Source organism: Aulostomus chinensis, chromosome 22 (assembly GCF_037954235.1).
Source record: "Aulostomus chinensis isolate RoL2024-O1b breed Wild chromosome 22, RoL_Achi_v1.0, whole genome shotgun sequence".
Lineage (NCBI taxonomy): Eukaryota > Metazoa > Chordata > Actinopteri > Syngnathiformes > Aulostomidae > Aulostomus > Aulostomus chinensis.
In genome coordinates this window covers 16,841,620-16,856,239 of record NC_141341.1, presented here as the reverse complement: position 1 = coordinate 16,856,239, position 14,620 = coordinate 16,841,620, and the positions used below count along the sequence as shown (strand labels likewise).

At 42.7% G+C, this 14,620-nt stretch overlaps 2 protein-coding genes across 2 annotated transcripts in view; one reads left to right on the top strand and one right to left on the bottom strand.

Moving 5' to 3' along the window:
- The window catches only part of LOC147240987 (FH1/FH2 domain-containing protein 3-like), a 65,573-nt gene that overhangs the window by 37,991 nt on the left and 12,962 nt on the right, over positions 1-14,620 (top strand). Inside the window, exons 5-17 of the mRNA XM_086194223.1 lie at positions 1,337-1,442; positions 5,047-5,141; positions 6,475-6,586; positions 6,715-6,809; positions 6,888-7,031; positions 7,116-7,351; positions 7,488-7,514; positions 8,358-8,474; positions 9,068-9,487; positions 11,388-11,438; positions 11,606-11,740; positions 11,920-11,970; positions 13,666-13,883. Coding sequence (XP_086050349.1) covers positions 1,337-1,442; positions 5,047-5,141; positions 6,475-6,586; positions 6,715-6,809; positions 6,888-7,031; positions 7,116-7,351; positions 7,488-7,514; positions 8,358-8,474; positions 9,068-9,487; positions 11,388-11,438; positions 11,606-11,740; positions 11,920-11,970; positions 13,666-13,883 — 1,807 coding nt within the window. The remainder of the gene's footprint in view (positions 1-1,336; positions 1,443-5,046; positions 5,142-6,474; positions 6,587-6,714; positions 6,810-6,887; positions 7,032-7,115; positions 7,352-7,487; positions 7,515-8,357; positions 8,475-9,067; positions 9,488-11,387; positions 11,439-11,605; positions 11,741-11,919; positions 11,971-13,665; positions 13,884-14,620) is intronic.
- Positions 1,890-4,280, bottom strand: LOC147240988 (uncharacterized). Its single transcript, XM_086193264.1, has one exon. It carries the CDS (start codon positions 4,240-4,242, stop codon positions 3,484-3,486), a length of 759 nt encoding a protein of 252 aa, XP_086049390.1. The 5' UTR covers positions 4,243-4,280; the 3' UTR covers positions 1,890-3,483.

The following is a 14,620-nucleotide window of genomic DNA, read 5'->3' as shown; positions in this document are numbered from 1 at the left end:
CTTTTTTGAATTTCTCTGTGTATATTTTAATGAATGTTTTTGCGGAAAATAGTTGTTGTAAATGTTCAAAATTTACATATTCCGTCCATCCATCCATTTTCGTCCACTTATCCTGTTAAGGGTCGCGGGGGGGGGGGGGGGCTGGAGCCTATCCCAGCATCTACGGGTGAGTGGCGGGATTCACCCTGGACAGGTCACCAGTCCATCACAGGACCAACACATAGAGACAGACAACCATTCACACTCACAGTCTCACCTACAGTCAATTTAGAGTATCAATCAGCCTCGTCCTCTCTTGATGTCTTTGGACTGTGGGAGGAAGCTGGACTACCAGAGAGAACCCACACAGGAACAGGGAGAACATGCAGACTGGGGCTCGAACCCAGAACCTTCTTGCTGTGAGGCGACAGTGCGAACCACTGCACCACCATGCTGCCCTATTGTCTCCAACTAAATTAATCTAAAATAAATGTGTTTATGATGCTTAAACTATGAGTATGAAAAATTATATACATTACAATTATGTACAATGGGACACAAAATAAGCAAATAAGCATCTTCTTAAGGCGTCTTAATTCTTGACAATGAATGTGTGTGTGTGTGTGTGTGTGTGTGTGTGTGTGTGTGTGTGTGTGTGTGTGTGTGTGTGTATGAGAGTTAAGCGAAGGACATCAAATAACCTATCCAAACAACCTACCTTTTCTGATGCACATGCACAAAGGCACTGTTTTCAGCTAACAAAATACTGCTGTGAGAACTTGAATTTGTTTTTACAAAATAATTACAATATGGGGACTGTCTAAAGGCCAAAGAAACCTGACATCGGCATAACTCATAACTCAGGCTGTGTCATGCTATAAAGTGATAGTTAATTCAGGGACTTTTGAGTGACAGTTTCATTAAAATGTAACTTGCTCTCTTCTTCATTCCACTTCATTCTACTCTAATTATTAGGCAGTTTTGTTTCAAGGATTTAAATTAATAATCAGAAGCATCTGTCTCAGATTTTTTTTGCTTATTTCTCACCAAAGAAACTCTTCAGTGAGCACAAATTCACCAAAATTCAACATTTGAGGTGACTCACCTCATTTTTAGTGGTTTGTCAGAGAGCTTGTGTTTACCTCAGTGTTGTTCTTAATTGTACCTCCAAAACAACTATCAGTAAAACATCCATGTGCCAGTTTGAATGAATAGTTTCAAACTTAGTGTGAACTTCAATTTTAAACTGTCACATTACTGCCACCATGTGGTCTTTAAAAGAGAATGCAGTTACGACACTTAAAAGAGATTTCATGGAATTGTTTGTGCAACTTAAGGTGTTTGTTCTCAATGTCAGGATGACAAAGACCTGGTCCATGAGTTTGTGGTGGCAGAAGGTCTGACGTGCCTCATTAAGGTGGGGGCAGAAGCTGACCAAAACTACCAGAACTACATACTGAGAGGTATCACGTCCCACTCTGCATTTTGATTGCTTTAAAAGTGAACTTTTATCTGCATCACCGTAGTTTTACACAGTTTATCAATATATAAATTACAGTATCACTTTATTTTGTAATGAACTCCTCCATAAATTAATGTGTTACTACAATTGAATTGAACACATCCATTGTTAGCTTATAAGTTTACATTTATAAGTACTAAGACTGAAAAAGGGATCATCTGTCTTGTGTTGCAATCGTCAATAAAAATTGATAGCTGCTGCTTATCCAGAGAATCTCCAATTTCTGACTTTAAAGTTTAAATGTGTTTTTTTTAGTGAAGTTTATTGCAGCCTGGCATAGAGAGAGCAATGTCTCGTTAGGGGTAGTAAATGATTTGTTATGCATTTATTAACTGTTAATGATAGCAACAACAATTTATTGATAATACATCTCAATGATCAGACACGATTTAAATGTTTTGGTGAACTATATTCCAATATGGCTACAAGAAGCCCTTGGTAAGCACTTTAGAAATTGCTCCTTTGTCTTCATTTTGGTTGGAAAAGGATGTTATTATTAGACCTATTTCTACATATACCTCTTAATCAAACAGCAGTTGGTAACATTTGCATTGATAAATTTCAAATATGTTAGCAGAAAGCAAACATTGCTTCTCCAGTGTGGAACATTTTGAGTTCTTCATAAAGGATTTATTAACCTCAATAAAGAACAAAATCTCTGTAAAACTTGAACAGTAACTTCACAAGCCAGGTTGATAAACTCCATACGTTTGTATGTCATTGTTGTATCATAAGGAGTCTATAAATTGTCCGCATTACTTGATGAGGTGACAAGTAATTCCTGAGGGTGTGACATGGATCCTCCTTTGTCTTTCGTTACCTCATTTCCTTCCACTCAGCCTCTGAATGATTTACTGCAGTATTGTATTCATGCTCACATGCTAAAAATAACAGCTGCGTAATAAGGAATTTTCACAGAGCTCCCCTTTCTGTTTCACTTTCACACTTAAACATACTTTCATTCCTCTCCGTTGTCATTTACACTTCTTACAATCCCCCCTCCCCACCCCACTGTGGGGAAGGCTACTATGTTTACAGTATATAAATGGTACTGTGCCCCCTCAAAGCTGGCCTGTAGGGAACAGCCTGACTGGTCTCTGGTAATGCTGTTCATGGCTTTGTTGAGGACCACTCATCAATACAAGCTGGCATTGAAATACCAGTCCTGTGTGGTACAACCAAAACTACTGACACAAAGGGTTAACGCCAGGTGTGAGTAAGTACACCCCTAGTTAACAGTGACAGCTTTTGCACATTATTTCGGTCACATTATTTTTAACCTGATATCTCAAGAACATCTTGAAAGAATTTCTTCTAATTTTCCACAAATGTCCACTGGCACTCTAGGTTGAGAACTGAAAAGGTTTTGGTGGTCAAAGGTCATCGTGAAAGGCACCCCTCCCCTCCCCGGAGGCATCGTACCACAAAGAAGTATTTCTAGTTATTAGTATGGTAGTGCTGGCCCTCTGTCCAATCCATGCTCTCTTTTATTGAGGATGTCTGCAACCTTGTCTTCACTGCTTCATCTAAGATTAATTATCACTCTGAGGGCAAAAATGGACAATTTCATAGAAGCATGAGGAAAGAAAGTATTTGCGTATAATTTCTACTTTCTACTTTTCTTTATTATATCTCTTATCTGCAATAAAGACAAAAAGTTACACCAAAATTTTCCATTTGAAATGTCAAATGGTAGTCTGACATTCATGCATACTGTTGTATGGTCTTTGGACACAGTTTTGTTCATTGTTTTCTTTAACAACCCGTTAACATTTCCGAGAAGTTTCTTCACACTCAAAAAAGAAAAAGCACAAAGCTAATTGTGGGAACGCTGAAGTTGCTGGTGAAGTTTGTTCATAGTGTAATGTGAGCTTTGTACTTCTGATGACTGTATTTATGTCTCAAAAAAAATAAACCCACTTTGGAAGGGACTGGGACACGGTGCTACCGAACAATCCAAAATCCACCAGCCATGCAGCTCTCTAGGAAATGGCACAAATGAAACCGCCATCTTGGTTATCATCTGTTTCCCTGATCAGAATGCCGTAGGGTCGAATAGAGCGCTCCACGATCATTTTCTCTTCCGTGGCTGACGCATTTTTGTCAATCCGAATGAGCCAGTAATCCGATCTTCTGCAAATCTCTCTTTCTTGAGGATTGATACGATTTTGCAGGATCACCTTGTAACGTTTACCCGTCGTCTGGGAGTTGAAGGTCTGTGCGTACTCCTCCCTCTCGGCTACAGAGATGTCAGGGGTTGAGTAGATGCCTCTTCCATACAGAGCTCTTTCTCCAGCCTTGTAGTGACTCCTGATGATGCCTTTTGCTCCTTCAAAGCTGGTTCCATGGTAGGAAACAGGCCACTCTCCCAGTGCGGACTCACTCCTCCATCCGTCTGGGCCCAGCCAGGTGTCTCCGTCTGGATATTTACCTTTAACCTTTAAAGCCATTCGATACCAACCTCTTGGGCGCTCATAGAGTTCACTACCTCTCATACACCTCGATGAGTCAGAGAGATTTGTGAAGTCATAGTCAAAATCTGGGTCGAAAAATTCCCCCACATCAATGAAAAGCTTATTTACACAAGGAGCTTTTTGTTTCCCAATGAGGTTTGTAAGATGAAATGCCTCAACTGATAAAGTTTCTCCTTTCTCCCAGTGTCTTTTCTGGTCGAGGGTTTTCATGGACTGTCCAAGAAGTGAAGACAAGACTTCAATTCTCAAATTTTCGTCCATATACATGGTTGAAGAATAGTGTAGCTCTCGTCCTCCGTGTCCTCCGTGTCTGTGTGAGCTGGGTCCCGTGGACACAGCAATTTATGTTCAACATGTGATAAAATTAGATGTGCCAATTTTGCTTTCACTTTCACTTTAAAGTCTCTTTGTAATCCAGTCCGCCCTGTGCTTTGGCATACAATAGCAGGAATGACACCAAATCAGACCAGCACATACATGTTAAAATGTTTTTGTCTTTTCCTTTCATAAGATTTTCAGATTCATAAAAAAAATAATAATAATAATTTTGAAATGCAGGATTGAAGTGTTTCGTCTGAGCTGTGTTCACTGAGATTTTAGATTTAACAGTCGACATTAGAAGACACAAAATAAAGACGTACTTTAACATTGCTCTGAATTGAGCTGTGCTGCCATTAAGGTAAGTAGCTTAGATTTTGATATAATTTTAAAAAGTAAAATGTGTATTTCGGCTTGTAACAATATTAGAATTTCCTTGTACTGATAATTGGGAATGCCAGCAGTTTCTGATTCAGAAAACAAAAGGTTATTCAGCATATAAATACCCAGTCCATTGAAAGAGAGGGAAACCATATGCTTGCCCCCTTCACCTCTTCTAAACACCCTAAGCATAAAAGGAATCTTCTTCTCCCTGTTGACTTTCACTGTTATTTATAGCAGCTGTGGACAGAGTGTCAGTCGCCACTTTATGTGTTTGGTTTGTTTGCTTCAAGTGTTCAATCATGTCTCTATATCTGTCTCTCTAACTCTCTCTCTCTCTCTCTCTCTCTCTCTCTGCCTTCCTTCTTTCAGCTCTGGGGCAGATCATGCTGTATGTTGACGGTATGAACGGAGTCATCGGACACACTGAGACAATTCAGTGGCTGTACACTCTAGTTGGCTCCAAGGTATAGCCATACATTCAGCATGTTCTGTAAAAGTTCAGATTCGTATATATTAATATGGACGCAATACATATCTGATTCCCACTCATCATTCTTAGGGAATAATATCTAATATAGAGACTATTAACCAAGAAGCACATACTGTCCACTTCAACATACAGGGTCTGTCTATAGGCTGAATAGAAGACATGGGCGTACCCTCCAGGTCTGAAAAGTGAAGCCGATGTGAAAGTGCTATGTACTTGCAGTACTAATAATGGCCAGGAGGGGCCAACGAAACTGATTGCAAACATTGAATTTATAGAATAAGTGGACATTTGGCCTCCATGATATCCCCCTGTTCATGGATTTTTATTAGAAGTGTTTTGCCTGTCACCGTCTTGGTTTTTTTGCAACTTGGAGAATAAAGGCACGAGGGGTTGATTGGACTGCTTCCAAAAGGCCACAGGTTCCAACGCCTTCTGACCCAGATGAGGCTCCCAGAATTGATCATTGTACACAATGCTAGAAATTACACTGGGAGTACTATGATGTGTTTCAGTAGCATCCCAAATGTGGCTTTGTGCTAAAAATGCATGAATGGTCTGTATTTGACAGACGGTGCTTTAAGTTGCACAAAGCTGCACGGAGCAGAACAAGTTAGAGTCGTGAGTCAGACACAACATCAAACGATCATGTCAATTTTCAACGTAATGCATCCCGTGAAGTCAAGAGCTCAAAGGAAACATGTCAGGAAGAACCACATGTTTTATTTTGGAGGGTGGAAAAATTACAGGATTCAAAAAAGCCGGATTGACAGCAAGTCAGTGTTGGACGAGCAAAGTAACATCTTGTTTGTATTTCTCTTACACCGCTGTACAGATTGTTTAGTGATTTGGCAAATTTTTCATGATCTTGTAATTAATGCCTTGTCTCGGGGTCGTGTCAGTCTAGCTGCTCATGCCACTGCACCGCTGACATCTCCCCGTTGAGGGTTGACAGTATTAGGAGGATGGAACAAAACCACGGTATAGCTGGGATCCAGCGAGGATAAGGCTTGGTAGAATCCCACAGTTAGACACGGTAAAATCACCAAAGACTTGTCGCCACACCCTAAAGCAGACCTTGCATGATATTCATTAAGTGAATTATGACCTCATAAAATAGATGACTGCTACTGCAGTGACTTCACCATGAAAACCATCTTCAGGTTCAGATATGCCCCCTAGTGACCCATGCATGCACCGAACAAACCGAAGTGGATTTAAGGTTATGTCATAGTGCACCACACTTAAGGTCATGGGACCAAATCATACCCACTGTTTGTGTACGTTTGTATACATTTCTCCCTCTTCAGTTTCGTCTGGTGGTCAAAACAGCTCTGAAGCTTTTGCTGGTGTTTGTGGAGTACTCGGAGTCCAACGCCCCACTGCTCATACACGCCATCACCTCTGTGGATACCAAGAGAGGTACAGAGGACTTCATCGGGATTGGTTTATATTTGAGCTTTAGTTCAATTGGCCTCCCAGCTTGACTGAGCATATAGGGGTGTCGTTGGGTGGATATTTGTGAATGTATCTTGGATGCTGGTTTCCAGGGTGCAGGCCGTGGTCCAATGCTATGGAGATCTTGCATGAGAAGGACGGCGTGGATACAGAGCTGCTGGTCTATGCCATGAGCCTCATTAATAAGGTATTTATCGTGGAAAATATGATGACAGATCCTGGCTTTCTTTTACTTTGAGTGGAAGTAATAGCTTTTTCTCATCAGACGCTGGCAGCATTACCTGACCAGGACTCCTTCTATGATATGGTGGATGTTCTTGAGGAACAAGGCATGGAGACGGTGTCCCAAAGACACCTGGGGCGGAAGGGCACTGACCTGGACTTGGTCGAGCAGCTCAACATTTATGAGGTTTGAGGCTCGAAATCAGACGATCACAAATAAAACACATTAGCATGTCACCTCCACTTCACATCACATGAATGTTTCTCTCAGATGACCCTACGGCATGAAGACGGTGATGATGACAGCCAGCCTCCACCAATGGGACGCCGGGACCGTCGACGAGCCAGCCTCGGGGGTGGGGATAAAAAGCGTGGTTTGGAGAGGAGGCGCAGTCGCAGGGCCTCGCTGGGGAGATCTGGTCAGGCTTCCCCCTGCAGCCCCGCGTCCCCTCAGAGGGCAGGCTTCCACCCTTTCAACGGGCACAGACCTGAGGACATGAGTGAGAGGTGAGCGGGATGAGAGAGGGATGTATGCTGACTGATCACAAATCAAAGCAGATTGAGGACTGGAGGCATTGACCTGTTCTTAAAGAACATTTTACATCGACTCTGACTGACTTTTTACCAACACTTTCTGCTCCAGAGCGCTTTCAGGTTGTCTTCCATCCATGTAAGTTCAGAGGTCACTCAGAGAAAGGTGACCTCTGCAACCTTCTCTATCACCACCACTGCTTCTCACCAACGTGCCGTAACAGCTAACTGTGTGTCTCAATGACACTCGGTAGACTTCAAGTTAAAGTTCTCCTGTTTGCCTTTAATTCTAATACATTATTAAACCAGCACAGGCTGTTCTCAGTGCAGTGTGTTTATGCACTATCAGTAAGTCTGGAGGCTGCTGTTGACCTCAGGTAAACGTCGGTCTTTTCTCATCATCTCCCGGAGAATGAAACGGCAGTTTTTGAAACTGTAGTGTGAGGATGAATATATTCGAACTGTCCCATCCCTCTCTTTCTCTCTCTTTTACACACACACACACACACACGCACATGCACACACACGCACACACACGCACATGCACACACACGCACACACACGCACACGCACACGCACACACACACACACACACACACACACACACTTGGCTCGAGTCTGGTGGAAAAGCACCCAACAGCAAATGGCGACTCTTGCAGCAAGGATCATCTGGTTTGACCAGACTGATCTTGGGTCAGTTGTTCAGCCACACATTCTCATCTCCTTCCCTGTGTTGTCTTAATCTCTCCATCTCCTTGTGGCTTCAGCACCACTGCTATTATTCCCACCTATCAGTCTCATCTAACCATTCTTTCTGTAGTTTCTGCCTTTCATTCCTTCCAAAGTGTGTGATTTATATGTGCACGCTGTTCTTACAGTATGTATCTGTATGTATCACCCTCATTTTTCCATCAATCCATCCATCCATCCATCCCTCCATCCAACCCTTCTCAATGCCCACCCCTCCCCCCAACCTCCACAGAGAGGAGGAGTCTGAGGTAGAGAATGGGGAGGAGGAAGAAGAGGAGATTCCAGTGACTGAGTCTGATTCGGATGAGCAGGAGGGGGCTGTTACAGGGTCTAATCAAAACACCCCCAGGTATTCTAGGACATGTGCTCTTTTTACATATCATAGGGCACATTTCACGTCAAAAAGACTTTTTTTTTCCCTGTCGACAAGTTTGATATCCTTGGTGGCCGTATGTGCTTTCTAGTCCTTGTTTCTACATTTGGACATCTGGAGTCTTTAAGTCTGTATAATACACTTGGAAGTCCATTCATTACTCTGGAAACCTCCATGATGTCTACTGGGTTGCGAATCTCACCCTTGAGTTTATATTTAGTCCAGTATTTGCCTTGAGTACATTGAAAAAATGTCACTTCTGCTGCTGATGTCAATAAATTGTGCATGAGGTGCTCGCAAAGAGACGCTCGCCAAATAACAGCCCCTTGTTGTCTCCGCAGCTCGGAGATGCTCTGAGCAGATATGTGGAAAACAGGTGTCGAAAAACAGACAAAGTTAGCGCGAGGAGGTTATGTTAGATAGTATTATAGACACCAGATGTCCCTATGTGGAAATGAAGTGACCCTCTCTGTTTGATTCTGGGTCCCTCAAAGCTGGATACTACCCAACATGTCTGTGGTTAGTTTCACCTGTGTATTCCTCTTATCTATCCACTCCTCTGTTCTTAGCCCGACTAGTCATCTTCCATCGTTAGTTCAGCGGACAGTCCTCCAGTCTATCACCATCACATCAAGGAAGGAAAATAGACAAGAGGAGGAGCAGAGAAATCGGACTGAACCATCTCACATCAGCACCCTCCCCTCTGCCTCCAACACAACATCCTCTCCTCCCATCCCCTCCCCTGTCAGCCCCCCAGCCCAGCCCTCACTTTTGACAACCCTATTGTCCAGGAAAAGGTCTATCATCACAGTCCCAGCAACCAAAGAGATCAGCCCTCCATCGCGTGGCTGTTCCCGTCCTTCCCCTGAACACCTTCCCTACCTGCCACATTCGCCCTTCCATCTTTTCTCCTACGACCTGGACGAGGAGCCGTCACCCCAGGCTCCAGCCAAGCCCAGTGAGGAGTCAAACAAAATGGCATCTCAGAGGTCAGCGGGGAAGCAGACGTTAAGATCAGAGCGGCTTTCAGTTCTTTCAATTTTTTCCTTTTTCACTTTAAACTTCTGTTTCTGGCTTTATTTGTGCACCAGCTTGAATCTTCACTTTGTTTCACCACCAACTTGACTCCTTTCACTGTGACTGCTTCTGCCTTTGAACGATCTTATTCTCACCTGTTTCTCCGTCACATCTCTTGTTTTAAATTGTGAGCCTTCAAACCTGTCACACTTGTAAAATACTCTCTCTTTGCTTCCTAGACCCACCGCATCGCCCTTCTTTTCCTCATGTTCACTCAGCAATTAGTTCACATAAACACTGCTTTTAGTCACCTGTAGTCACTCACTTCTTCTTTTAGTCACCAGTAGTCACTCACTTCTTCTTTTAGTCACCAGTAGTCACTCACTTCTTCTGTTAGTCACCAGTAGTCACTCACTTCTTCTGTTAGTCACCTGTAGTCACTCACTTCTTCTGTTAGTCACCAGTAGTCACTCACTTCTTCTGTTAGTCACCTGTAGTCACTCACTTCTTCTTTTAGTCACCAGTAGTCACTCACTTCTTCTGTTAGTCACCAGTAGTCACTCACTTCTTCTTTTAGTCACCAGTAGTCACTGACTTCTTCTGTTAGTCACCAGTAGTCACTCACTTCTTCTGTTAGTCACCTGTAGTCACTCACTTCTTCTTTTAGTCACCAGTAGTCACTCACTTCTTCTGTTAGACACCAGTAGTCACTCACTTCTTCTTTTAGTCACCAGTAGTCACTCACTTCTTCTGTTAGTCACCAGTAGTCACTCACTTCTTCTGTTAGTCACCAGTAGTCACTTGCATCTTCTAGCATGATCGTCTTAGTAGAACTGAATTTTCTTACTTTCTTCACTTTCAATCTTGGAACTGTAAATTATTTAAGTGTTAGATTTTTTTTGTTGTCTAGATTATCAACATTGCCCGACATATGCAAAGTACAGTAAATATGTTTACAGTAAAACAGAAAACTATCAAAGATGAAATACATTTTTGCAAAGAAGAAAGATGACCATTGATCCAACCTTTGACTGATGCATGAAAAGAAGTCTAAAACAACAGAGATTTTTGGGGATTATAAGTGAAATTAATTTATGGCTGCCTCAGCAGATATTGTTAGGCTAAAGTTATCTGGTCGTAATTTGCTAGCAACTAGCAAAGAAACGAATTGCTGGTAGATATGAAGATATGAATATCTGTAGTTGGAGCTGTTCTATGGGAGGCATCAGAGGGCAAAACGCAGTCACTTCTTCACTTACTGCGGTTTACTTTTACCTGGATTTTGTAGTTTTAGTTTTTGTAGTTTGGAGCAAATCTGACACTTTTTCCTCGAAGATGGAACACTTGAATGAGAACATTTTGTCACAAGATAGAACATAAGTCAATTTCCAGTCTTAACTCAGCTTTGACCAGGTGTGTTCTAACTGGTATTCTTGTCTAGATGCATGTGGCTGCTATGATAATCCTATTCCAAAGAGGGTGTGATTGGAATCTGCTTCATCTGAAACAGAATTAAAGCGCCATGTCTTGACTTGGAAGAGTAGGAATCCTATTAAGATAATAACAAAACAAAACTGCAGCGGGATATAATGTTTTACCACTAGAACGCTTTAGTTGTGAAATAACTCCTCCCGAGGTTTTTTCCAGCTTCAGTTTGGCGCACCTGAGGAGAAACTTGAATTACGTCCGAAAGGGAATAAACAAAGCAAAGGTTACGAACAAGGATTCTTCTAGTGTGGCACCAACTGCGTTTTTGTCATGTAACAAGGTGTCATACAAGTTTGTCCAGTTTGTGACTGACTTGTTAGTCAATACAGTATGGCGCTGCATAACTGCAGAGGTCACTAACTGTCTCCTATTTTCTGACCCAAGGAACGGAGGTGTCAGGTCATACTCAAGTCCCTCTACACCAACCAGCTCCAGGTGAGACCTCATTTTTGGCATGAAAACTTTCTTTGGTGCATTCAAGGTGAACTGAATTCCTTGTTTAATAAACTTTGCAAATGGAGAATACGCTGGCTGAAAAATTAACTGCGTGTGTGTGTGTGTGTGTGCGTGTGTGTGTGCGTGTGTGTGTGTGTTTCCCTCAGGCCGGCTCTTGGAGGTCTTCTTTCCTCCTCCTACCGGCAACACCAGGAGTCTCTTGCTGCTGAACGAGAGCGCCGCCGTGTGGAGAGGGAGGAGAGACTGCAGAGAATAGAGAGAGAAGAGAGAAATAAGCACAGGTACAGAGGAGTCACCACTGTGTGTAATTTAACTCTATTTCCCTTACTTCTTCACACATTCACATCATTCAATGTATGTTAACTTATGCATGTATGATGAAATCATAATTTTGAATATTCACTCAGAAAACTGTACTGGCTGTTATTTGACTGTTAAACTCTTGATGTGTCACTGACAGTCGCGACTATGTGGATAAAATGGAGGAGGCCAGGCTTGCCCGGGAGGAGAGGTAAGTGTGTGCACTAAAGCCAAGCATCGCACACACACATGCAGAAAAGTGAACCCTGGGGTAGTGTGTTTCAGCCTGTGGTTTGAGAAGCTTACTGATATGTTCAAAAAAAATGTTTACGAAAAAAGTTGCCTTGCTGTGAGAGGCTGGCGATACTGAGCCAATCACTTTTGACACACAAATATACTTTGTGGTCGAGCTAGCAAACGTCACAGGCATACAGAGCTTTTTCTCAAGGCCAATAAGTCTGATTGTGTGTAGAGCAGAGGTGCAAAGGGAGCTTATGTGAGGTCAAGCTCAGGTTCATGACTGATCCTACTCAACACAGCAGTAATTACAATCACATGTGTTGTGATCATCTCAATATTTGAACAAATTAGGGAGTTTTTTGTTCTTTTGTTGACAGTTGTTGTATGTTGTGTGAAGGCGTCCTCCAACTCTTGAAACAATAAGAAAGAGATTCAAAAACAATTCGGAACAGTTGGAGTCAATAGGGCAGCACGGTGGTGCAGTGGTCAGCACTGTCGCCTCACAGCAAGAAGGTTACGATCGGTCCCGGCTCAGGCACAGGATCTGTCTGTGTGAGTCTCTATGTTCTCCCTGTGTCTGTGTGGGTTCTCTCTGGTACTCCAGCTTCCTCCCACAGTCCAAAGACATCAAGAGGGGACGAGGCTGATTGATACTCTAAATTGACCGTAGGTGAGACTGTGAGAGTGAATACCAGTGAGAGTGTAGTACCAGAGAGAACCCACACAGGAACAGGGAGAACATGCAGACTCACCCAGAAAGATCCTGTGCTGGAGCCGGGACTAAAACCTGGAACCTTCTTGCTGTGAGGCAACAGTGCTGACCACTGCACCACCGTGCCGCCCCGCTGAAAACCAATGGATGCATTTTCCCTGGCGCCACCATCAAATCCAAATCCCTGAAGGTTGCATCATGCTAAGTTGCACTTTGAATTATTGTCATTGTCAATTGTCATTGCTTATCAGACATCATCAGGATGTTAACATTTAATTTTATAAATACATTGACTAGATCAGGCTTATACACATACGGTTAACAGCTCGGCAAAGAGTGAGTATCACTCAATATGGTTTATTTGTAAGAGTGTAAAAACAGGAAGTAAAGTAAGAACAGCGTGAGGAAGGCTTCAGCCCAGGTTCCAGCACACAATGCGTTACATACACAGTACCCACTTCCTCAGAGCTCTGAAGTGGTCCGATGCTAATGAACTCTGAGCAGAAGGACTACACATTCATGGTGCAGTGGGAAAGAGGAGGGGTCAGAGAGGAGAGAGAGAGAGAGGGTGGGTTCCATGCCCTCAATCTTGCAGCTTGAATGGTAATGTTAAGTAGAGGGAGAAAGAGAAGAGAAAGGAAGGAGAGGAAGGGGAAAGGACGGTTCAGGCACATCTTGAACAGGTTTACTGTGATGTTTAGCCTTTCAGCAGCCAAGCTAGCACAGCCTTATCCCATCTCTCTCCCATCTGTCTAACCCTGTCATTTTCCTCCCCTCTTCACTCTCCTCCCTAATGTTGTCTCTCCTTCTCTAAGTGACCTCTCTATGAGTATCTGCTGCTGGTGGGTGTATGTCTAAAGGGAGCAAAGGAGGAGGAGAGCAGGACGGGGAACCTCTTGACTGCAGGAGAAGAGTGATGAATGTTCTCCCTGACCCTCTGTCTCACCCTCTCAGGTATAAGAACGTGGAGCGCTTGGCAGCGGAGGAGTATGAGAAGGAGCGCATTCGGGGGTCAAGGACTCGCCCTGACCTCGACCTGACCTTTGAGCCCTCAGAGGCCTGGCCATCATCATCACGCAGCAGCACCCCATCCTCATTTGCATCCCAGGAGGACACAGAGGCTGACCTGGAAGCAGAGAACCCCGACACCCCTTACACGCCCTCTGAGACTGGTAGGACCTCATCAATGAGCATTCTACTAATACGTAATAAGGATCTCCAAATAGCTTTGAAGATGAGAGTGTACAGTCTGCCATTGTATACAACACATCTGTCGTTGTGTGTAGTCTGTCGTTGACTTGGAAAATTATGTAACAGCCCAGCTATTTTTTAAAGGGTGTAGCTTTAACACTGTTACCAAATTCTTCCATAATTATGTACTTTTATCCCATAACTTTGACTCCTCAATCACACACTTGCACTCATAAATACGACTTCAGCTCATACTTTGGGCTGCTTTATCTCAGAATTATGATTCTTTAACCTTTTCAGCTCATACATTTTAGTTTTATGTTTTGTCTTCTTTAGTTGTTGTATTTGACTGTATTTTATACTTGTGACTTATTTATCTCAAAATTATGAAACATTCACCCCATAATTTAAACTTTTTATCACATAATAATAAGTCACTATTTCACAGTTAAGAGCAACAATGGTGATGTTTTTATGATAAAGGCAACATCGTTGATGGCATTGAAATTAAGTGGCTCTTGTGTTTTACTGTGAAAGAATTTAATGGATGATGGTGAGAAAATGTAACAACTTAAAGTTTTTAAGGGGTTTAAGTTCACAGGATTTTTATGAGTTTCAAATCCCTTCCGTAATTGTTTTGGGAGTTACAATTAAAACCAGAGGGTTTCAAGTTTAATTCCCAACTGAGTGTCTTAAAGCAATCATTCTTCACCTTTAC

What these genes read in the sequence shown, in the direction of transcription:
- LOC147240988 (XM_086193264.1), bottom strand. Translation starts at nt 4,242, where the DNA reads ATGTATATGGACGAAAATTTGAGAATTGAAGTCTTGTCTTCACTTCTT.